At 36.2% G+C, this 25443-nt stretch overlaps 1 protein-coding gene across 13 annotated transcripts in view; it reads left to right on the top strand.

Annotated features, from left to right (window-relative positions):
• Window positions 1-25443, top strand: part of SYNE1 (spectrin repeat containing nuclear envelope protein 1) — a 437003-nt gene that overhangs the window by 128945 nt on the left and 282615 nt on the right. For all 13 annotated transcript variants that reach the window (XM_034669323.1, XM_034669329.1, XM_034669326.1 and 10 more), the window contains 10 exons: window positions 8579-8691; window positions 9236-9404; window positions 15210-15306; window positions 16143-16345; window positions 18012-18176; window positions 18641-18793; window positions 19816-19959; window positions 22108-22281; window positions 24451-24609; window positions 24909-25073. In XM_034669323.1, the coding sequence (XP_034525214.1) occupies window positions 8579-8691; window positions 9236-9404; window positions 15210-15306; window positions 16143-16345; window positions 18012-18176; window positions 18641-18793; window positions 19816-19959; window positions 22108-22281; window positions 24451-24609; window positions 24909-25073 (1542 nt within the window). The remainder of the gene's footprint in view (window positions 1-8578; window positions 8692-9235; window positions 9405-15209; window positions 15307-16142; window positions 16346-18011; window positions 18177-18640; window positions 18794-19815; window positions 19960-22107; window positions 22282-24450; window positions 24610-24908; window positions 25074-25443) is intronic.

The raw sequence follows: 25443 nt of genomic DNA, 5'->3' as shown, positions 1-25443 counted from the left end.
AGTGTGGTCTGGGGACGTGGCTGTTTAGATGTTCCACAGATGCGGGTCTCTCAGGCATCACTCCTACCCGTTCAGAGATGTCGCACTTCTCTCACCCATGCCTGTGACTGACAGTTCCAGGAGATTTATTTTCTGAGGTATTTTCCAGTAGTTCTGTGGTATTTTTTCATCTGTGGTTATCTTTGTTATTGCTGTCGCTCTATGTTATTTTTCAAAAGGTAAGCCCACAGACCATACACATTTGTATAATAATGTGGTTGGCCATTGGTTTCAGACCTCATTCTCGTCTCCATTCTCAAAGGAAGGGCAAGCCAAGTTGCCAAGTTCTTATGTCCTAAGCTATGACAGGGCAGGTGTTGAGGGAGGGTGCTTATTTTAGGAAGTGGTGGGATTAGGCCTTGATGACTTTGAGTTATTTGTGACTTGTTCAGCTTACTGCAAATCAGTTATGCTTAATATAAATTCTAACATCCTTCCTCTTTGTGTTTTGTGATAGTACAGACTATAGAAATGCTGTTTTTCATCAGCACCACATTAAACTCAATCCTGCATTTTGTGCAGTTGAATTTGTGTACCACATTTACTGTATCATGGTAGGGGTTACTATATGTGTGGAAAACAGACAAGTGGAGATGACCACATATAGGCAATTTATAGCTTATATGAATTTTCTGCCAAAATATTAGCATTTTTAACACTGCTTCAAGGAAATAGACTGTTATATATTCTAGAACAGATTGTAAAGCAAATTCATGACAGGTTTTGTCTCATGCCCCTCTGGGTCCTTATTTTTGGAACTAGAAATATAGAGGTACGGAGGTGTCATGTGATTTCAGCTCCAGGCCCTCTCAACTCAATTCATTCAATCCAGGCTCAACCACCAAACAAGAGGGACACAAGATTTTGTGTCCCTGCACAATTGGGGTCCTTCCTGCATTTATTCTTGGCCCTTCTTCAGTTATAATCAGTACCTCTGGGCACTGAAGTTTTGCCGATTATCTCTTAGCCTCTCCCCTTCCCACCACCACCAACACACAGAAAACTCTTTAGAATCTGCTTATTAGGTAAGAGCATGACTTGGGGCCCATTCCATGGGTGGAGATACACACACATAAAGTCCAGGCCTGATGGTCTATAAATCTATGAAGATGGAAGATAGGAGATAAAATCACAAAAGTTTTTCTGGGACTGAACCAGGGTTAAGGCTTCCTAGAAGCAGAAAAGCCTTGGCTATGTCCATGTTGTGATACCCAGGATATTAAAAATAGGGTGAAACGCTGAAACAGTGTTACACAAATGATACCACTTTTACGAATTGGCAATTCATCATACCATGTAATGCATCATGTAGTAATCTAAATGATGTCTAACTGATACGAATATTTCATACAAAAGAAGTCACCTTACAGTTTAAAATCAAATGTAGAGTGTGTATTGATTGTGGGTTAAATGTGTTAATTCAGCAAATATACACCGAGGGCCTACTGTGTGCTGGCTTTACACACAAGGGGTGAAGGTGCCATGCTCCACCTTAGAGAAAATGCCCTACAATATTAGTTGTGCTATTTACTAGGTGATGAGATTTAGCGGAAATCTTAATTCGTTGCACACTCTAGGCTGGAGCAACCCCTGGTAAGGAATCAGTTTTAAGTTGAATGCGCACATGCTGTCAGTGTATCTCTCAGTGATTATGACTCCAGGCTCCTCGTGACCCTTCTGGCTCCCTTGAGAGAGTAATCCTGTGCTAACCACCAAGTGTACAGCAAGAACCGTCCCTTTGCTGAAGTGTAGTAAACAACCATAAAAACCAGAAATGAAATGGGGTAGAGAAAAGGGGAGTGGGAGGAGTCAGAGGAGATGCTTATCTGAGACTAAAAATCAGAAAGGACTAAAGAGAAACCTGGGAAACGCAGTGAATAGACAACAGGAAGCAAGCAGAGGCAGGTAAGGGCGAAGATTAGGTTCAAGGCAGATCTCCAGAATGATCTTTTTTACTGAGGGAGGAACTCGTACTATGTCTGGGCGCAGGCACTTAAAGTGGTAGAGTCATTCAACAATGTCATTGTCAGTTATAACATCAATTCTCACTCATTTAAAATATATTTATTAGATGCCTATAATAAGATCAGCTTTGATGATGTGAGAAATTTGAATCATTGTTGAGATAACTAAAATTCTAGATCCCTTCAATAGCAGAAAAATCAGCCCATCAATTTGGTATCACTGATTTGTGCTGGTATATTGGGCTCACTTGGAAATGCAATATATACATTGAAAAGAGCACAATATAGGACTCATCAGTACATATGCAAGAACGTTTTAGAATATTATCTTCCTATCCCAGCCTGTAAGTAAGGATGGCTTTTGCCATGAATACTTAGATATGCTTTCAAGATCTAGAATTTTTGGTTTTCTGCATTGTTCACATCTTCTTTAAAAAAATATATATGTATACCACAGACATTTGTTCATTACTTAATACATAATCTGTGTGAAAACTGGATTCAGATAATTTTTAAAATATATTTTTTTGCAAAGAGGTCGTTTTATAAATTGTTCCACCAAAGTTTTTTTTTATTTTTTTTAATTAACTTGCATCTATGTAGGGTCATATTATTCTGAAAAGCAAGATACACCTTTACTAGCTTTTCTATTTTCCAGATACCCTTATGCTTAGTTATCTAGGAAGGTAATAAATATAGTCATAGCTAACTATAATTAAGTATTTAGCCATATTTCTGTTTGAAGTACTTAATTTTGCTAAGCACTTGACATGTAGGATGTGAGACAGGTATTATTATCCTTATTTTGCAGATGAATAAACTTTAGGCAGAGAGAAATTAAGTGCCTTGCCCAAGGTCACGTAGCTGATAATCCAGATTGTTTTATTTATTTTTTAAAAGATTTTATTTATTTATTTGTCAGAGAGAGAGAGCACAAGCAGGGGGAACAGCAGGCAGAGGGAGAAGCAAGTTCCCTGCTGAGCAGGGAGCCCAATGTGGGACTCAATCCCAGGACCCTGAGAAAATGACCTGAGCCAAGGGCAGATGCTTAACCGACTGAGCCTCCCAGGTGTCCCAAATCCAGACGGTTTTAAATACTAAACTTAAACCATGCCCACAAAGATATTGCATGTAATACATGTGGAGTAATTAAACTTACGAATTTTTACTGTAGTATTGCTTTGACCAAGTAAGGCTTTCAGTCTTAAGAAATCATGAAAATAGCCATCAAACTCTACCACCTACTAACCATCTTTCTTGTAGTCATCAAACCCTACCTAGATCACTTCCCCTCCTGTTTTGAAATTTTTATTTCCTGTATGACAATGTATGCCATAATTCTTAATAACTTCAGTAGCCCATAGATGATCCTGCCAATAACTGGGCCTCTTAGTTTCTTGATCTCCTGTCTTCCAGTGATCCCATCCTATACCTTTCTAACCCCTCAAGGCATAGGCATAGTCTAGAATTTGTTATCACCAGTAACTGAAACCCCTCCACGATCTCTTTTTCTGTCTCACTGTCCAAACAATTTTAACCCCGACTCCAAATTGCATGGCCTCTGTGCCCTGTAATCCATGATTTTACTGCCTTTCATGCTCTTCATGTCATCCTTTCCCTTGGTCTTCTGCTTAAATTCAATGCTGAATCAGTAAAGGTCACCACTTGTACACACACTAATTGTCTTGACCAGGCCTCCTTTGTCTTGTGGGCCTGGTTAAAACACAACCTTGGTTATAGCTCACTCTCTGCCTAGTCCCCTCCTACACATATGCAGCTGAGTGTGGCTGCAGAGAAACACACCCCCAGGCAAGATGACTAACCCAGCTGGGTCGCTAATGCTGCCTGGCACTCCAAAGGCATTTCCCGACTCCATCGCCTCTTTATTTTGGGGACAACTATTCCATACCTTGCCCCTTCAAATCTTCCACACCTCCTCCCATATCCTTACTCTCAGCTGATGACACTGCTTCCTATTTCTCTGAGAAAATAGAAGCAGTCAAAAAAGAATTTCCGCAAGCTCCCACGACCACATCAACCCACCTACATGCATCTGTGCCCGAATACTCAGTCTTCACTTCTGTTACTAGGGATGAACCATCTGTGCTCTGAGCTGAGACCAGCCCCTCCACATGTGTATGAGATCCCATCCTCCCTGCTCTTCTCCAGTAAACAATTCCTGTAGTTCTTGCCTTTTTATTTTTTTCCCTCTCTCTGCTGGATTTTTTCCACCCACATAAAGTATATGCTGTTAATCCTCTCATCTTAAAGACTCTTTTAAAAAGGAATAAATAAAATTTAAATAATAAAACCTGTCTTTCTTAAAGCCCCCCCCCCCCAGCTATTGTCCCTTTTCCCTCCTTCCTTTTTCAATGAAGCTCTTTGAAAGAGTTACCTGTGCTCATTTTGGTTTCAGAATTCTCTTCTCCAGTTCTTTTGAGAATCCATTCCAGTTGAGCTTTCTCTTGCCATGCTATTCATGTGAGGTTCCTGAGAGTCCTCCTTCTTCTTCGCTCAGTGGTCAGTTCTCAGTCCTCATCCTACCTCGCCTATCAAAAGCATTTCACACAGTTATTTCCTCCTCCTTGAACCACTTTCTTCATTTGGTTTCCTTATTTTCTTTCTACTCCTTTGGCTTCTTTCCCGGTCTTTCTGCAAATATTCATCGTGTGCTCTCTATGTGCAACTGATGTTCTAAGCATTTGTGATGCACCCATAAGAAAAACAGACAAAAATTCTTACACTCATGCAATTTGCCTTCTGATAGGAGAAGGTGGATAAGAAATAATAAATGTAACTAAGTAATAAATAAAATAAATTATATATTAGGTTAGAAAGTCAAAGGACAGAGAGTATTAGGGGTGTTGCAATTTTAACTAAGGTTGTCAGTGAAACCTCACTGAAAAGATGGTATCAAACAGGCAAGCACATTCCCATCTCAAACCCCTTTGCCCTTGACACTGTTCTGGAATGTTCTCTGTCCTTGGCCTGAAGCATTCTCCCATTGATTAGTTTCAGTACGTTCCTCCTCATTTCCTTTGGGCCTTTACTGAAAAGTCACCTCTTAGTCAACATTTTCTCAGCCACCCCTTTGAAATTGCAACTCCCTTTCCCTCTTCCCTGTTTGATTTTTCTCTTTGGCATTTTTTTGAATCTCAGATGCTATTTTAATTATGTATCTCATTTACTTCTTGATTTCCTGTACTGTAGTATCAACTCCATAAGGGCAAGAGTTATTGTTTGTTTTTTTTTCCTGTTGTATTCCCAGCCCCTAAAAATGATTAGAAATATTCAGGCTTTCAGAATTTAAATTGGGTCAGTAATGCAGATTCATGCTTACTGGGAAATTGTCCATTTGACTAAATTTTCAAAATTATTGGCATAAAATTGTTCAAGATTAAAAATATTCTTTGATAATCTTTTCCATGCCTATTGTTAAGCTCCTATTTTTTCCCCAGTATTGCTTCTTTGCACTTCCTTACTTTCCTTAATTGTACTTTTGGCACTGTTGATTTTCCCTGTCATATTATAGTGTTTTTTCCCATCTACTTTCTTACCAGAGGAATGATGGTATCACCCTGTCTGTTATGTGAGAATAGAGACTGGGTTAGATAATCCACGTAGGGTGGCTTGAACCAGGATGGTAGTTGGTGGAGAGATAGTGAGAAATGGTCAGATTCTGAATATTTTTAAGGCAGAGCAATTTTTGGCATTAGGTATTGATTGGGGTAAAAAGGAAAGTCATACATGACACTGTGTTTCTTCAACTGAGCATTTGGAAGGGGGGTTTCCATCAGTTGAGATGGAGAGACAGTGAGGCAGGTTTGGGGAAAGATCAGGAGTTCAGTTTGGGGCATGATAAGTATGAGACTTTTTCACATCAAAGCAGACTTGAGGAGTTAGGCTGTAAGAGATAAGAGACAGGAGCTCAGGACACAAGTATAGGCTAGAGATAAATATTTAGAATCATTGGTATATAGAAAGATGTTGGACACTCTGAGACTAAAGAAATTAAGGAAGTATAGACACAGAAAAAAACCTGTCAAGAACTGAGCCCTAAGGGAATCTAATATCAAGAGATCAAAGAATAGAAGATGAACCAGCAGTAAAGGATGAGAAAGAGCAACTAGTGAGGTGGGAGGGAATCCAGCTTCTGTGTTGTTTTAGAAGCTAAGGGAAGCAGTGCATCAAGGATAGGGCATTTTCAGTAGCATGGCCACAGCAGTGCTTTTAAAGTGCAGGTCAGTTCATTTCACCCCTCTCAAAACTTCCCACTGGCTCCCACGTATTCAAAATAAGCATTCCCAAATTCTGACATAGGCCGGTGAGGTCCACAGATCCGCAGCCCTTCCCCCTTTCTTCCCCTCCTCTTTCCACTACCTGCTACCTCTGTTGTTCCTTTGCTCCATCTCAGTCACTGAGGGAGAGGCATTGATTGCTCCCACAGCCACGTGGTTTTGTCAGTTTCTCCTATCAGTTCTATCAGTTCTTACTCTATGTATTTTGAGGCTTACTAGACATGTTCAAGTTCAGAATTAAGATAGCCACTAGTAAATTGAAAGTTTCATCCTTAAGCGATTAATTACATACAATGATTTTTATCCTCAAATCTATTTTGTCTGATATTGTTACACGCCTACCAGTTAGCTTTTGTTAGTATTTAGGCTTCTGGCTCATTAGATTCTGAATTTCATTGTTGCCACCTTCTCCAAGTTCCATTACTCAAACTCCAACAGCAATGATATAGATATTTGCCTCAAACAATCAGCTTTATCCATTTGTTTTTGCTTACAGGTCTATGATCCAGTTTTGGGGTCATATTTTAATGGGAGTTGGAGACCTAAAAGATTTCCCTTACTTTGTGTGAGCCCACCAGTGAATTAAAGTCACATGCTGTGCTCAGCATCTAGCTGGTTTTTAGTGTGATAGCTTTTCAGAGATCCCAGTGACATCACACCAGCTATAGTTCCTTTATCATATTTTTGAAAATGTTTTTGTTTGTTTTGATATCTTGTCAAGATTCTTTCAGTTAACTAGATGTACTGACTATAATAAGGAAAGCTTTTTAGAAAACAACTGGACATACAAGTATTCCAATATAGTCACAGACCTCTACTCATATATTAACATATAGTCATATATAATAAATCAGAGCTGTGTGTGGTGATAGCTCTAAATTTGCCCTGCACTCACTTCAGGGAGTCATAAGCCACAGAAATGTGTCTAGATGAAATAAAATACTCATAATCATTGGCTGCTTTTTGGTCTTCTGTCTCCTGTGATCAGCTCCTGCACATAGTGGCCTCTCTCTGGGCATGAGTGACTTGTGAATATCTGTGTAGTTACCTGTGCAGATCAATAGATAATGGCAAAATATACCAGGATAGAAATAGTTTGGCCCTAGATTTTTCTACAGTGTAAAAATTAATTCCCCTCAAGTTAAAAGGCACAAACACATATGTCTTTATGTGGACAAGCACATATGACCTTAACATTTTTAAAATTATTATGTGCAGTTAGCCAACATAGAGTATGACCTTAACATTTTAATTTATATATGAGAGCCTTCATTTTTTCGCCTTTCATCAAGTGTTTCTCTTATGGCTTTATGGTGTTTTTTGCTTCTATTTTCTCCAATTAATCCATTAAATCTCATTGTGAGCTAAACAATGTTAATCTTAATGTATCATTCTGGTGGGCATGGGTCTTACTTTTCAGTGAGTGACAAACTATTGGGTATTTATTCTGCTATTGAGAAACAATTAAACTCTAGAGAATATGGCATGAACCACCTTTCATCTTTCTTTGCTTCTATGTGAGAAATTGGCTAGGAATTGTGACATACCTGTAAGTCTTTATATAAGTAAGTCTATTGACACTGAAAAACTCAGAAAACAAATCTAGATAAGTTATTGAAATTTGTGTAGTTCTATACAGCCTACAAAGAATGAACATCACATTTGATCTTTCCACTCTTATAGCTATGGGACATTTCCTATGCTTGTTTGAAATCTTCTAACCTTCTTCTAACCCTTCTAAGGGTATTTTCATAATATTGTAATATAATTGATTTAAATGGCAAGCAAATATCATTTTATGATGGTCTACATAAATTCAAAGTAAAATAACAATAGAGTGTAATGTATATGTGTGTGTCTGTATATTACCATTAAAGGGTTAAACTAGTTTTGCTTAGTTTTTCAGCTTCTAAAAACCAATATATTCAAAATCAAGGAAGGAGGAAAATCCTAACAAATCATTGTTTATAGCAGTAACTACATTTTCCTTTGGACCATGTGCCTTTAAAATGTCTGAATGCATTGCCGTGCAAGTGTCATGTGTGTTTAAAAGATGCCATAATTATTAGATACAGCTCTAGCACAGGCCTTATAAGCAAGCACCAGGGCTCCTGTACAAGGTAAAAGCCTATGAGAGGCAGCAAGCCGCATATGGGATGTAGCAGCACGATCAAATTTTTGAGTACATTGACTCATCGGTACAGGCTGAAAATTATGCTTCTTAGCCTCCTGTGAACATGTTTTCTCATTTTTTTATTTTTTTAAATTGTATCTTAGGATCTGCTTCAAAACACAGATGCCCACAAAAGAGCATTCCATGAAATCTACCGGACCAGGTCTGTTAACGGGATCCCAGTGCCACCTGATCAATTAGAGGACATGGCCGAGAGGTAAGGGAATAGCTGATTATAAATGAAGTGTCTTTCTTAAATGCTCGGTGGGTGTTTTTCCATTTCTTTTCTTTTCAATGAATTGATTTCTTTTTTTTTACAGAGATGCTTTCATTTGCTACATAAAAATTGAGCTCCCGTAACACATGCTTAAGAATGCCAACATTCTAATGTATCATTGTTTGAAAAGAGTAAACCTGAATATCCACAGCCTGGCAATCACAGAAATGGTTCCTTCAGAGACTGTATTTTTATTCAGTACTGTGAGGAACATTATGTAATATTGCAAAAACAGCTTATAAAAGAAACAGATGAGAGTTGTCTTGGCAGGGGAAAGAACTAAATTAAATACTTCAATCAATCATGATTTGCCTTTAAATCCAGCGCTAGAAAAGGAATCAGATCTCCTGATAGTGATTGATCAGCTAGAGTTTAGAAGCCCTTGTGCCTGCATTATATTTAGCACTGACGTGTAACAGGTTAAGTAAGCACCGTTCTGTTACTATTAGTTACATTCTGTAAATTCTCGGTGTTTTATTTCTAGGTTTCATTTTGTTTCCTCCACATCAGAGCTACACTTAATGAAAATGGAATTTCTAGAATTAAAGTACCGTCTGCTCTCACTGCTGGTTCTTGCAGAGTCAAAGCTGAAATCTTGGATCATCAAGTATGGGAGGAGAGAGTCAGTGGAGCTGCTTCTGCAAAACTACATCGTAAGTCTCCCTGGTGCTTTGAGAAAAAATCAGAGGACACATGGATTTAGCATTTAGTACCTACCAGTTTATTTGATACTATTCTTTTTATCTTGAGTTTAAGCATTAGGGTACCAGTGTGTTAAATGGGTTTGATATAAGTTAGTCAGATCTTTGCAATTATCTGAAATATTCACCTATATTCTTTGGAAAAAATAGAAAGATTTTGCTGCATTAATCATACTGAACCTTTGTGACTGGCTTTATTGCTTAAAAAAAAAAAAAAAGTTTTTGCATTGCGTACCCATGACTTTGATTGTGAGCTCACCATTGAAACTGAGTTAAAATACTTAAAGATTATCCTCATGTCTCTAAGAAACAATCATTCTCAGTTATTCATAGGGGGACTACAGGTCCCTCATGTCTCCAAGTTTCATTGCTTTTTGTGTGCATGCAGGAAAAGTAATATTTTGTCTGTGAATCTGTACCAATTTAATTCTTATGGATTATCTTATATTTTAGGCTATCAGTATAAATAATTCTATATCTACATTGAATAGTAGCCCTGCATTAATGAAGAAATTAGGTTGTTCTGTAACTAGCAGTTTCTATTTACATGTAGAGACTTATTTATTAAAAGTAGTTTATTTGTTAAACAACCCTCCCCAATTAGCAATACAAACTTGGTCTCAAAGTTAATGTCCATAAAGCGTCTCAGTCCTGTACTGCTCCATTTGTGTTTAATCACAAATTCAAAATGAGAAATTAGTAAGTTTAAAATTCAAGCCCATTTCTAACCTAACTAGTCAGAGTAGCTTTGTAACTGGTGTGACTGAATGCTTATTGAAACTATATCTTTACTGAAACATTCTAGAACCAGAATATATTTTGCTATATTTTAATTACATTTTTAAAGTGATGAATGAACAAGATGCATTTGGGGAAAAATACATTTACAGTAAAATCTTTCTTTAGGGTTACTACAATTGTCTTGGAAATATGTGTCAAAAAATGTGAAATCTGTTATGATGTGTTCCCTTATTCGTTTTGAATTATTTTGGAAAGTAATGAAAAATCTTATTTTTTAAGCTCAAGCAATTACTTTAGTCTTTTAAGTATTAAATACAGATATGCATTTTATTTTCGGGTTTAGTCATGTCAAATGATACACAATGAGCTCAGCAGGTAATTATGCAGGATTCGTCTTCGTTCTCACTATTTAAGGACAGCCAATCAGATTGAAATGCCTAATGGGAGTGTTCCACCAGGTTAATGTTCTAATACAAGGATATTAGTAATTCTCTTTGAACTTCTAAAATAAAGGATATGTAAGTAGAGAGTTGTTTATTAGTGATAAAAAATTAATGTTAATTAAAAAAGCAGTTCTTCTGCTTTCTCCATAAGAAGTTCACTAGTTTTAAACTGCTTTGTAACTTAAAATTATTGGTAAACTTGCTAATTACACTACAAATGTACCACATTTGAATGAACATTCCTTAATATTTTTATTCCATGGTGAAAAACACCTATTTATTGCTAACCCTTCTTTTCTATAAAGGGTCTTACAGTATTTTTGTTTAATAGTTTTAATAACTGTGGGATATTGAGTGTTCCCCTGAGCCCAGTTTTTTACCTGTGTCGTCTTCCATCCCAATGACAACCCTATGGGCTGGGCATCTTGACATGATTTCACTGAGGAAACAGAGCCTTTCAGCACTCAACCCACATGTTCTGGGTGGCATAGTTGGTAAGACGTTGAGTCAGGTTTTGAAGTCACATCTGTCCAAACCAAAAGCTTAGGTGCTGAACTTGACTATCTAACAAAATTGGCTGTGAACGTTTTTTTTAACTTAAAAGACCAAATAATTAAAATTATCTCCTGTAGCTTAGTAAACTAAGAAATGTAGCTCACATAAATGTTAGTTCCATTTAATGTTAGTTCATATTTGATAATATTTTACACTTACATACTATAGACTGATAGTGACACTGTTTTTATTTTATTTTATTTTTTTTAAAGATTTTATTTATTCATTTGACAGAGATAGAGACAGCCAGCGAGAGGGAACACAAGCAGGGGGAGTGGGAGAGGAAGAAGCAGGCTCATAGCGGAGGAGCCTGATGTGGGGCTTGATCCCATAACGCCGGGATCACGCCCTGAGCCGAAGGCAGACGCTTAACCGCTGTGCCACCCAGGCGCCCCGTGACAGTGATTTTAGACATGGTATTGGAGCAAGGTGGGGTGAAGTAGGGGGGATTACTGCAGTCTGGCCACCAGTCACATGGAAATGTGTTGAATCACGGTTCAGCTACTTAACAACCAATGTGACTCCGTAAATAACTTAATTTCTTAGGAAACTGTCTTTCCCAAATTTTTTAGTAGTAATGATGATAGTGATGATGATGATGATAGAATTATAGGGACTTTTGTAAGGGAGAAAGATGGACACATATTGCTTTCCTTCTATCTCACACCCCTTATAGCTTCTCTAATCCCTTTGGAATTTGTGAGAAAGTAAGAACAGACTATTTCAAAGAGTGAAGACTTCTAAATAAAATAATAAAATCAGGTTCTTAAATCCAATCCTTTCCTTGGTTTCTAAAAAAATGTAATGAGCCATATGCTGCTACATCATCTAATAACCAAAGTAACATGCAGGATATAGAAGGTCCATAATTATCTTTTCCTGAGTTTGAATTCTCAACTCAACCATTCACTTGCAAAAAACCCACCATTTTTTTAAGGGTTAGAGAATCAGAAAATAGGCTTCCTACTTACCTCTTGTATTAGGCACTCAGGTACACAGCTGCTACGTGCTTAAGAAATTATTGGAAAATACTTCACAAATGTTTGTTAATTAAACATAGGCCACACGCTATTTATAAGAGGTTACATACTGTAATATAAATCAGGAGATAATTAGCTTGATTTTTGCTGTCAGAATTATTCTTGACATGACCAATTTTGTTAGCACATGCTTCAGTTTTACTATTGAAGAAATAGGATAATTCATTCCTTTCCATAGAAGACGAGATCTTGGAATTGTGGCCTATGTGAATGCAGCATAAGTAATGTGGACAATTATTTTATTGTTTGTAATTATTTTATTAATATAAGTAGGCAATTCTGATAAAACCTCTTCTCAAAGATGATTTTTTAAATCTTAAATTACCTGGTTTAGCTCCATTCAAGTGAAATCTATGAATGAAATTTATTTATCTCTATATTTATCTTGTGAGAGAAGTTTAGTATCTTCCACTAATACTTTGGATTTAGTGGGATAAAGAGGTATCTTATTTTTCTTGAAGTGCCATCAACTATAACATGGCATATTTGTTGAACTTGATATCCAAATGTAAGCCTTATTTTTATTTTTTTATGATTATATACTTCTTTATTTTTAAGGTTTTCTTTATTTGAGAGAGAGAGAGAGAGAGCAGGAGCCAGGGGTGGGGGGCAGAGGGAGAGGGATAAGCAGGCTCCCCGCTGAGCAAGGAGCCTGATGAGGGACTCCATCCCAGGACCCCGAGATCACGACCTGAGCTGAAGGCAGATGTTTAAGTGACTGAGCCACCCAGGCACCCCATAAGCCTTATTTTTAAAGAAATAAATTAATCCTATAATTATTTTAAATATACATTTGCAGTTTCTTTTGCACCCTTCTGAAAGACTGTCTAGTTAGCTCATGGTAAAAAGGAGATTTAGCAGTCCTGCTAAAGTGATATTAATAGAGAAAATAATTCATGCTATGAAATGGATTTACTCTGTATTTAGAAAGAAAAAAGTGCCAAAATAAATGAAACAGTTAAAAGGTAAAATCACAAATAAGACATCTTCCTTCATAAATTAATTGCCTAGCCTTCCTAATAGGAAGGCTCAGAAATACTTTAATGATCTCTACAACATTTATAATATTCTTAAAAATATCCTGTTTTCCTCTTGGAAATGAAACTGGAAATAAACTTTCCTCTCTTGTTCATTTGTAATTAATTTGTAAACAAGTCTAGCAAAAGCATATTAAATGAAGTCTTTCTGTCTAATACAGGCACTATTTCCCATTAGGAAATATTAGGCACTATTCCCATTCCGTACTTAGAACAATTGTTTTCCCATTAGCTTCTTGAAATTTATTCCAAAAATAAACAGTGACTATTTTTTAAACATTGCCAAATACATTTATCTCTTCAATTGTCTACAGTGTCTTGCACATTAGGTGTAACTTTCCTTTTTTGATCAAATTATGATATGCTCATTTAGTTAAATTATTCCAAATTTAAATTACAGTAAATTACTCTTTCCCTAGTTGAGGAACAGGGAGGTTAAGGAGTAGAACATAGGGCTAAATAATTAGTTGGTTAATTATTATTTATTATTGTATTATTATAATATTATTATTTATTATATTATTTATATTACATATTCATTTATATCATGCTTATTAATTTTTTTTAAAGATTTTATTTTTATTCATTCGACAGAGATAGAGACAGCCAGCGAGAGAGGGAACACAAGCAGGGGGAGTGGGAGAGGAAGAAGCAGGCTCACAGCAGAGGAGCCTGATGTGGGGCTCGATCCCATAATGCTGGGATCACGCCCTGAGCCGAAGGCAGACGCTTAACCGCTGTGCCACCCAGGCGCCCCCATATTTATTCATTATTAACCAATTATTTTACTTACCGAAATAATACAGCCTATTAAATTATTGAAATAAGTGTTCCTCATGGAACCCCTCTTTCCAGGTAACTCACAGCTTTCCCTAGTTACTGTATTCCTGAAGAATAATTTATGTATGGGTAAAATGCTTTATAAACGTAAAATGCTATGAAATGTATTATGCATGGAATGTTCTTAAGTGTTATCTTGAAATATAAAAATTTATCGATAAAATTGAGGGATGTCTATGAAATTATGAAGTTTTATATCTGCATTCAGACATTTTGCATCTCAAATTAAGTATTCATCAGCATATCACACTGGACTTCAGCTTTTAAAGGCTAATTTTGCATTTGATAATAGAGACACTTACCAAGTGTTTTGTTCGATTCAAATCATAGGAACTAATTATACTTTTACAAGAAATTAAGGAGCCTTTGGTGATACAGTGGTAACTATGATTGAATTTTTTTTTTACTTTACAATAACAGGACTAATCTTTGAAATGGGAGTTATTTCCTATTTCCTGGAGTTAACAATAAAATTTACTTAAGGATTTCTTGCGTGTTCTAAATTTTATAGTGCGCATTTGCTGATGGTGGCTCTGGTACATATGTAAATTACATACAGCTATGGACATGTCTTATCTGTAATTTTTACACTTGTGGATGGGATATGTGATTATTTAAAATTTTTCTACTTTTAAGCATTTTTTGTGCTTTTTATTTTAAGAAAAGTGTGCACTGTGCCATTTATTTATAATCCAAGTTCCTTAGAGCCATCATTCATGAATTAATGTTCAAAGAGCAACAAAATCGCACAGCTCAAACACAGTTGGACACGAAAATGTTCTTCCAAATTTAGTGCTTTCTAAATGTTAGCCCCAGGTTGCCTGGAGAGACTTCAATCTCTTCTAAAAACAAACCCTTGTGTGGAAGAAGAAATAGAATACTTTCTCAATAGTGCTGAGTTAGAATTAAAAGTGTGGAATCAGTTTATATTCTCAGAATAACCAGGTTATTTTATAACAGTTGAATTAATTTGCTATTTTTTACAAGAGTGAGGTTGGTAAATTTGGGCAAAATACCCATATACCTCTCTTGAAGAAAGGGACTTTGGTATTTCTACCTATGCCTAGCGTTTTCCGTCTTCTAACCACTCCCCCTTTCTAGTCTTTTATAGAAAATAACAAGTTCTTTGAACAATATGAAGTGACATACCAGATCTTGAAACAGACAGCAGAGATGTACGTCCAAGCTGACGGTTCAGGTAAAACACATGACCGAATTAGCTGAACTGTTGAATGTGGTGCAGTTTCATGACCTACAGGTTTCTGTGTGATTGGATCATTTTTTTTTTTCCTGCNTAGCTGAACTGTTGAATGTGGTGCAGTTTCATGACCTACAGGTTTCTGTGTGATTGGATCATTTTTTTTTTTTTTCCTGAAGAATCGTTTTTGTGACCATACCATGGGCCTAGAGAGCACATATTATTGGCTTCAGTCCCCTTGACTTTGTGCAATGCCTGTCTGACCTGTATAATCATACTGTGTGTGTGTGCATGTCCGTGTGTATGATTTTCTGAGAAGGGACCAAAAAAAAAAAAGTATTCATTTACTAAATTGCAATTTTCTAACCTATTTTCAATTCTGAGGATTAAATGAAAAAAAGTAACTTGAATATTATTATCAAGTAAATGAAAACTTAAGTTAGTGTGAAGACACAAATTGTAAAATATGTTGGCTTCATTTTGTCACTATGTCTGTCATATCTGCCGGAAATGAACCATAGCATTTGTGATCGATACTAATATACATGTGACCATCTATTTGAGTGCATATAAAATGTGAAAAAATACATATGTCATTTATTGCATCCCGTTTTTCAAAAATTTTAGATATATTATCATCTTTAATCTTTATAAATACCTGTGAATATGATATAACATATTCCCAGCATTAGCTGAATGAAATTCTAAAATTTCATCTGTTAACTTTATAATCTAAAGAAGAATTATAATTGCACAACAGTGTATAGACCATAGAAAAAAGACTTGGTGGATTTAAAATATAAAGTAAGGGTTATAATTTGTTTTATCTGTTTTAGTGGAGGAAGCCGAGAATGTGATGAAATTCATGAACGAAACCACTGCCCAGTGGAGGAACCTCTCAGTAGAAGTTAGGAGCGTGCGGAGCATGCTGGAAGAAGTAATTGCTAACTGGGATCGATATGGCAATACTGTGGCCAGTCTTCAGGCCTGGCTAGAGGATGCAGAGAAAATGCTAAATCAATCAGAGCATGCCAAAAAGGTAAGGTTGTTTTTTACCAAAAGAAAGGAGTATGCACAAACTTAGCAATGAAACACTTACAGCGTAGTTCTCTAGGGAGTGTTATATATCTGCAAATGTGACTCAAGATTCTTGACTTTGCCTGAAAAGTTGTGATTTCAGGTTAGTAAATTATTTTAGGCCAAGAAATACTCTGCTTTATAGAAATTATAACAATTCCCTCTCTGCTCAGTTCAGTGTTTGGCTTTTGCATTCAGTAGAGCAGGAACCTATGGAGAGGCAGCCAAACCCAGGGGAGCAGCAGAGATCGCTATACTTACCATTATGTCTGTACATGAAGGGCCCTGACCTCTGTGGATTTCCTCATTTAAGAGAGGGCAACATATTATTGATTCTGAGTAATGACACACACCAGTTGGACATCTGGGTCATCACATTTTTGTCTCTTTGGGTATTCTTTTTTGGATTTTGTCAACCCTCAATCAAGGGTGGTAAGAGTGGGCAGGAATGATTATTTTTCCTCCAATTACAGGTGTGTATGTGTGGGTTTAAGAGGTACTGTTTTACTTTAATGTCAGTTACATTAAAATATCACATAAAATGGATTGATTTCTGTATATGTACTTCTTAATGGGAATCTGATATTTTCCCATGAAAAATCAATTTATATGTAAAAGATATTGAAATGCCAGGCTCCCATTAAAAAGTATAGTAAACACATTAAAATTAGTGCTTGCTATCCAAGATTGGTTCTTCTATTATTGTGTTATGCAAGTAGGTGCATAATTTTTAAAAGTTTACCACTCTCTATTTCTCATAGATTAAATATTCTTGTGTAGTTGAGGATGACAAGAACTGTATACCCATACAGATTTTGGCTTTTCTGATTAGACTGGCAGTGCCCTAACAGATGTCATATGTGTTAATTTCATCCAAGGGATTATAACCTCCAGAAACAGAAGTGTTCTCATCTATTTATGTGGGAAGTCCTCCCACACCTGGCTTATAAAATAGATTTTGAATTATCTTTGGTATCCCTGGTTTTTACTGTGGCATGTGTACATATACACAAGTACACATGTATAACTTGAAATCAGCAGAAAACTGCCTCATTGCCAAGTGAGTAATCTTAAATAAGAAACAATGTTATTTTAAGTCTTCTTGGCCCAGATATTTAATTTTTAAAAATTTTCCTTCAATGATTTATATCCATGATTGTTAATTATCATGTACTATATTCAGATTTTAAAATAAAAGATAATAGCTCAAAAGTTTGTTTATAATTTTTAAACTAAACTATACATTACTCTAAAATCCCACACCTTTTGTATCACTCTAGCACTGTATTTGCCAGCCTGAAGACTATGTATAAGTCCCCTACACTTACAGAAATTCAGTTCTTTCACCTGTAAAATAAGAATAATATAAAATGGTCATCATGTTTTGTTTTGTCTTCAGCAAGAGATATGGCAAAAGATATAAGCTGTTCTTATAAAAAGACACTCAGCATTTCTAGTTCTTATTTTGAACCTCTTTATTGAAAACTGCATTTGGAAGGAGAGCTAACATTTACCTTAAAATTTGCACAAATTTAGAACAAAGATACTTCTCTTAGTTTGGTTACTTCCATATCATTTATCAATTTTTGGTCTGTGGTTTACAGTAGTGTGCATTGTCTATTGTTTAGGATTTTTTCCGAAATTTGCCTCACTGGATACAGCAGCATGCTGCCATGAATGATGCGGGCAATTTTCTAATCGAAACATGTGATGAGATGGTTTCCCGAGATCTTAAACAGCAATTACTGTTGCTCAATGGGCGATGGAGGGAGTTATTCGTGGAAGTCAAGCAAGTATGTCTTTCAAATCTATATATGCCTGGAACATGCATGTGTTATTATACACGCGGTGATAAACAGTCTGCTGACAGACTTCCATTGTTGTAGCATGGGCTTATTTAGGCAGAGTACAGATGTGCTTAGAACTGTTATGTTTATTTTTGGTCCTTTATTTTTTCCCATGTATAATAGAGGAACATTACAAAAATATATAGTTTGATTAAGGATTATATGGACATATGGAGCCTACAAATATGGGACGACTCATGTTTGAAATCATAATTCTTTGCTTCTATGCTAGTTCCTTTTTTCCTTTCACAGTAATTGGACTTACTTCAAGTTATCTAAAATAAGAATCAGAAATTAGCATCTTTCTTACCATATAACAATTTTAGAGAGTATGTGGATGTGAAGGTTACAGGCTTCCAGAAGTTTGACTTAATTATTTTCCATGTTGTGCTCCTCTGTTTTCTTAACAGTATGCTCGGGCTGATGAAATGGACAGAATGAAGAAGGAGTACACAGACTGTGTTACTGTCCTGTCTGATTTTGCAACTGAAGCCCAAAAGAAACTTTCTGAACCCTTAGAAGTCTCTTTTCTTAATGTCAAGTTATTAATTCAAGACTTAGAGGTGAGGGGGTGTTTCTGGACAACAAAGTGAAAACCTATTCTACTGTGAAAAGGAAGATCACTGAAGTTAACCCAGATCATTGTAAAGTTTTCCTGTGTCTCTTTGGCACCATTTTGACATGTGTGCATATCCTGGTTGGCACTTCAAAATTGAAAAAAAAATGCATCTAAATAAAAAAACCTATTTGGATTTTTTAAGGATATGTTCTGATCATAGAGTAACTTCAAAATAGTTTTTTAATTCAGAGATTTTTTTCTACGACCAAATTACAAAGGACTAGGAGAAAACAGGAAACATCTACAGATAACACTTTTACATAAATGCCTCTTCTATGAATTATTGACTAAATGAATTGTGCCATTTACGTGTTTTGAATACCTTGCGGCTCTCAAAAATGAAGTAATAGAAGAATATTTAATTGACATGGAAAGCTTTTCCAATATACTATTAAGTCAGAAAAGCAAAAAATAGTATCCTTTTTTTGTAGATATAAAAAAATGGTATAAGCATGCATAGGGGAAAACATTAATGATGTAGTGATGGGATGTTGGCTCTGGTTATCACTGCGAGAAGATTGTAAGTAATTTATTTTCTTTTTCTTATCTCTGATTTATAAATCTTCTACGATGACAATGTGTTACTTTTTTTAAGAAAAAGTAAGTTATATAATTGTTAAGGTCAGAGGAATTGCCCCAAATTAACACACATTTACTTGATATAATGTTTGCATACTGCATGGACACAGTTATTTTGAAAGTGTAAAGATTACTTCAGCTTGTCTGTATGTTAAATTAAGGATTTATGATTATTTCTAAAGGATAGCTTTTTATCTATTCATGTGATATTACCAATATATAATACATTAGCATTAAAGGAGAGCAATAACTGGAATCTCCAAAAATTTGTTAGAAGTATAGGATTTTATACAATACATATTGATTTTTGTCCAACCTTCTGTGGAATCCTGAAACTAAAAGGAAATGTACCATGTGTTGATGTAGCTGTTTCAATGATTCACGCAGGACATTGAGCAGAGGGTGCCTATAATGGATGCTCAATACAAGATGATAACAAAGACCGCACACCTCATTACCAAAGAGAGCTCCCAAGAAGAAGCTAATGAAATGTTCGCAACCATGTCTAGGCTCAAAGAACAGCTGACCAAGGTGGGAAAATACTTTAATGCACAACACACTGTGCGGGACCAACATTGCCTTCAACGTGCTTTACACCTGCTCAGTCACACCCATGAGCAAATTCTTTATTGTTAAGAGATCATGCTTTTGTTTTTTACTGTGATTCTGGATTTAGTAACTCTGTCATTTAGTAACTTTGTCATGAGTTTTAAAACTGAAACTATGGAGCTGATGTCAAGTACTACCTCTGTTAATTTAGAAATACTAGGAGCTTTATTAGAAAGATAAGTCTCTTCTGGAGGAATAAAGGGTTAGTTAAATGTGATAAAACAAAGGGGGTGGAGAAAAAGAAGGGGAAGGAGGTGGAAGAGATCAGATACTTAAATGAGAAAGAATTCCCAAATGCCCTTTTATTGAGTTTTATTTGACATCCCTCTGCTCTAAGATTATTTATTCTATTTTCTGCTTGCATTGCCATAAAGCAGTGGAAAATTCTGCCCTCTTCAGCTCATGGAGCTCACCTTAGACTTAAGATCTATACCACTTGTGTACAGGGAACTCTGCGGCCATCAAGCACTAGCCATAGGACTTTTCTGTTCTATTGAGGGACTTTCCTTAAGAATTTTGGGAGTTCAATTGGGATTTTTATATGAAGTTGAATTTTATGAAAATGGTATTGTTTGTGATTGGGTAATTAATTTCTGATAGAAGAAAGGAGTACCTATATAAATGAAGAGGAAAATTTTGTAATGAAGAATTGAGAAACAGAGGAAAAGAAAGCAGAGAAACCTGTTATTTAGGAAAGAAAAAGCAGAAAGAGAATAACCTACATGAACTCAGTAGTGGAAAATTAATGAAAAGAGGAATAAATGAGATAGGTGAAAATAGGAAGAATCATGGTCTTGAAAAAAAGAGAAAACTTCATTTGCCGAACTGGTATAATTAGAATGTTAATTTCTAATTCTTTTTATTTTAACATTCAAGTTAAGATATTTATAGAGATTGGGCACAATTTGAGGTCAACGTTGTTGATTTGATAACCTTCTGGCTTTTAGAGCCATATCTTGGATTTGCACATCTTAGCATAGGCCAAGTTTAATGATTTAGGGCAACCATATCCAGGAAAGATTCCTAAAGCATACTTGATTTTTATGCATATTAGCAGATTCTCTTTATTTTGTTCATGGTCATTTTAGCAGAGCCTTTTTGCAGTAGACCAGTAGCTTTCTTTTGGGGAGTTTATCCTTCAGGCAGGGTATCTGACAACATGAGAATATTTATAATTTAAGAAAAAAGAAAATAAGAAGTACTCAATTTCCTTTCCCTGGTTCCCAAAAGTATGAATAATATTTTGGGAGCACTTTTAAGTAAAATGAATGGCGACAGGAACTTCTTAGAGAATGACCTGGTCCTGGATTCTAACATAAAGGTGATAAGGCAGAAACTTTATGGCTCTCTTGATCCCCAGGAGTGCATGGCCTCAGTATTAAGATAAAGAATACAAGTGCATAAAATAACAGCAATTTTTTAAAAAGACAAGTGAAAAATGAAGGCTGGGTCAGTTCAGACTAGAGATATATCCCTGATACGGGGACCTTTGCAAATAAATTGGTACATGACTTGTGCACTTGGGATGAATAAGGTGATGGGCAGAGAGTAGTGAAGCATGGAGCTGGGGGAGGTAGGGAAGCATAATGCCCGTCTGGGAGGAATGAGTCAGCAAAGTTACAGGTTTGTCTAGAGTTAAGGGTCCAAGCAGTAGAGATCTTGAAAATAAAGTTGGAAGGTCAGTCTAGATAATGTAATTCATTACTATCTCAGATCAGATTTTGAGGCCGAAGTGAAGATGAGCTGCATAGTTTATGAGGTGGAATTTGATGCCATCTGGCTCACCAACAACATCGTTTAGAGGGAAAGTTCTATCCAGATGGATAGTTTAGATGAATCTTCATGGGAAAACTCTGTAGCATTTATTTGTCTCAGTGATATAGTAGTGTTGTTTTTTGTATCAAAATTTAACAATCCATAGGAAATACCGTTAAATAAATGTCTTTGGAGATCTGTAAGGACCAGATGACAATATCACTGACGAAAATGTTCATGAGAACTGTGAACAGTGCCCTGAGTTTGTGGTAATTAGTGGCCTTTAATAGAATTTTTGTCTTTGTCTTTTTAAAGGTCAAAGAATGTCATTCTCCACTCTTTTATGAGTCTCGCCAGCTGTTGGTACCATTGGAAGAATTAGAAAAGCAGATGACATTCTTTTATGACTCACTTGGGAAAATCAATGAAATTTTAACAGTTCTTGAGCATGAGGCACAATCTAGTGCTCTTTTTAAACAGAAACAACAGGTAAGGAGAAGTCCCCTTGAGAAGACATAGTAATTTTAAAGCATGTGTAGTAAGACTGAGGTGGGGCTTATAGTGGTAGAAATGCAGGTGGGACAGGAAACGTTTTTCTAGAATAGCGTTGGCATCTCGGGGTGCCTGGGTGGCTCAAGTCCGTTAAGCATCTTCCTTCAGCTCAGGTCATGATCCCAGGGTCCTGTGACTGAGCGCAGGATCAGGGTCCCTGCTCAGTGGGGAGTCTGCTCCTCTCTCTCCTTCTGCCCCTCCCCCCGCTCGTGCATGCTCCTCTCTCTCAAATAAATAAATAAATAGAATCTTTTAAAAAAGTAGAATAATACTGCCATCTCAAAACAAAAATAACATCGGTCCAAAGATGAAACCCCTGTGCATTAACGATAAAATAAAAATTGTATCTATCTACATAAACATATAGAAAGGACATTTTTATAAATGAATGTTAAATTTTAGATATTTAGATATATATAAAAGCAAATAGTTGCATTCTGTTTTTATCCAGTGTCTATAATCTGTGTCTTATGAGATCTTTTCTTTGCCTCTAAGATTAAGTCTGATTATACAATCATAAAATTCTGGAAATGTGTTTGGAGTGATAATCATTTTTCTTCTTCTCATTTTTACTAAGCAGATCTCTCTATGCAGAACAACTTCCCACTCTTGCAGTTAATTGACTTATTTAGGTGGTTTATTATAAATGACCCTATCCATCAGAGGAGCCCGAAACTTAATGAGCAAATGGTTTACCACTGCATCCACTGAAACAGATTCCTGGAAGAAAGACGGCATCACTTAGCAGAAAGAGCAGAGAGTATCTGAAGTGATTCAGACAGGTGTTCAGATCTTAGATCTGATATAACAAAGTACAAAGCCTTGATTAGCTTTTATTTCCTCACCTTAAAATGCAGGTGATAATACCTAAGCTGAGGGCTTATTGTGGAGATTACGTTATATATTCCATAATGTAACTGGCACATAGTGACACATAATATGTACTCTATAACTGGTAGCAATTTTTATTACTATTATCATTATTATTGATAGTAAAGCCACAATGATTATACCGCCAAACCCTATGCTAGTGGGTTCTCATCATATTGGATAAAGATTGTCTTTCACTTTGAGTCATAGTGCCATTTCTCATATTCTCAAATTGCTATAAATTGCTGTCAAAGAATCCTTCCACAATTAAAATAACATTTGATATTTTAAAATAACAATAATATTTAATAATATATCTCTAACATTTATTACTCTTTTATGTCCTAAATCTTCAAAAGGGAAAATATGTCCTTACTTTGTTTTGCCAAAACAAACAAACAAAACCTTGGTCGTAATATTTGCCTCTAGATTACCAAAGCTGGTATCCAAATGAGCAGTTTGAAATACTTTTCCAAAGCTGTTGGGGATGTTGAAATGCAAATAGTGTGGCTTCAAGTCAAAAAATGATTGTTGGCCTTGGGCTGGGCTGGTTAATTTCCATGCTGCCAATTGTAGAAGCCGCTATGATGCCAGGTTACTAAGCAGAGGTGGAAGGGCCTGGGTCACCATGGTTTCTCATCCCGCGAATGTGTGACAACTGCAAGTCCTCCCACACCCACCAGTCTGCTGCCTTTTGTGGTTAGGATCTGGGGGCCACCATTTTGTTAATGAGGTTGACAGCTTATGAACCTTAGGAACTCAAATGTACATTTTGGAATACACAAATGATATATAATTTGCTGCAGCTCTTTCAGTTATGTGCATTGGTATTAAATTTATTTAGTCAGATTAAAACCTCATATGTGGATTGATTTTGTGATTGTTCTCTCAGTAAATCATAGGCCTGTGAGTTGGACACATTGCAGGCAAATAACAATTTTGATGGCCTTTCGTTTTCTTAATGTTAATAACACAGCCATGAAATTAAAAAAATCTCAAAAAACTCAATGTGACATTTAAATGCCTTATGTAAAAAGCACTGACTTCAGTGATTGCTTAAAATTGAGCTCTTCTCAATGAAAAGAAACACTTCTCTGTACTTTAGATTTTACTTACAGCTGACTAAAAGCCTAAAAGCCATATAATGTTGTTCTTATTGTTTTGTAATGGTTATTCTCTTTCCTTCTCTTTCTCACCCTTTTAAATACTATTGCTGTGGGCTTCCTTTCTCTGTAGGAACTGTCAGCTTGTCAAGAGAGCTGTAAGAAAACCATGACACAAATTGAGAAAGGCAGTCAAAATGTTCAAAAGTTCGTGACCTTGAGTAGTGTCTTAAAGCATTTTGATCAGACAAAGCTGCACAGACAGATTGCGGATGCCCATGGTGCTTTCCAGGTAAGCTTTCTCCTTGCTACAGAGATGTGAGCCAGGGAAAATACAAAGAATGAGGACATGTAATCATCACGTTTCATGCTTTCCCTCTTGCTAAATGCCTCACCTACTGAGGTTTGGAACCAATCATTTTACTTCTTCTTTTTCTTGTATTCATTAATATCAAAAGAAGTCGATTACTCTCATCATAATGAAATGTATTCCTTCCAAGTGTTTTTTTTGAAGAAACAATACTGTTTAACAAAATGATGCTTTCAGTAATGAGAAAGCAGCATCACATTGGCATTATTTTTTAAATTAAGAACATGGTGAAGAAAATTGGAGACTGGAAGAAACATGTGGAAACCAACAGTCGCTTGATGAAGAAATTTGAGGAGTCTCGAGCAGAGTTGGAGAAGGTGCTGCGGATCGCTCAGGAGGGCCTGGAGGAAAAGGGAAACCCAGAAGACCTCCTGAAGAGACATACCGTGAGTTTGTCCCTCATGAGGCACTTGACCTGAGGACGTGGACAAGTGACCTTGAATGAAAAATAAAAAGAACATTCTATTCTAATACTAAGTTTTTGAGGCAGGGGGGAGGAAGAAGTGAGTTAGGAAGGCAGAAACACTTTAGGTTGTTAGACCCAAAAAATGGCAGCAGCAAAAACAACTTCAGGAGCAATTGATGAGCTGCATTATCATTGGCCATTCTTAAGTCCCTGAAGTGGAAGAGAGTTGTTGGATATATAGTTCAAGCTCTCCTGAACTGTTTCACTGAGAAATTCTTACATAACCAACATACTCTTTTTAAGAGATGATTTTAGGCGGATGGCTAAGTCTCTGTGCTAATTTCATGAAT

This window comes from Ailuropoda melanoleuca, chromosome 10 (assembly GCF_002007445.2).
Source record: "Ailuropoda melanoleuca isolate Jingjing chromosome 10, ASM200744v2, whole genome shotgun sequence".
Taxonomy (NCBI): Eukaryota; Metazoa; Chordata; class Mammalia; order Carnivora; family Ursidae; genus Ailuropoda; species Ailuropoda melanoleuca.
This window is presented reverse-complemented; position numbering and strand designations above follow the sequence as displayed.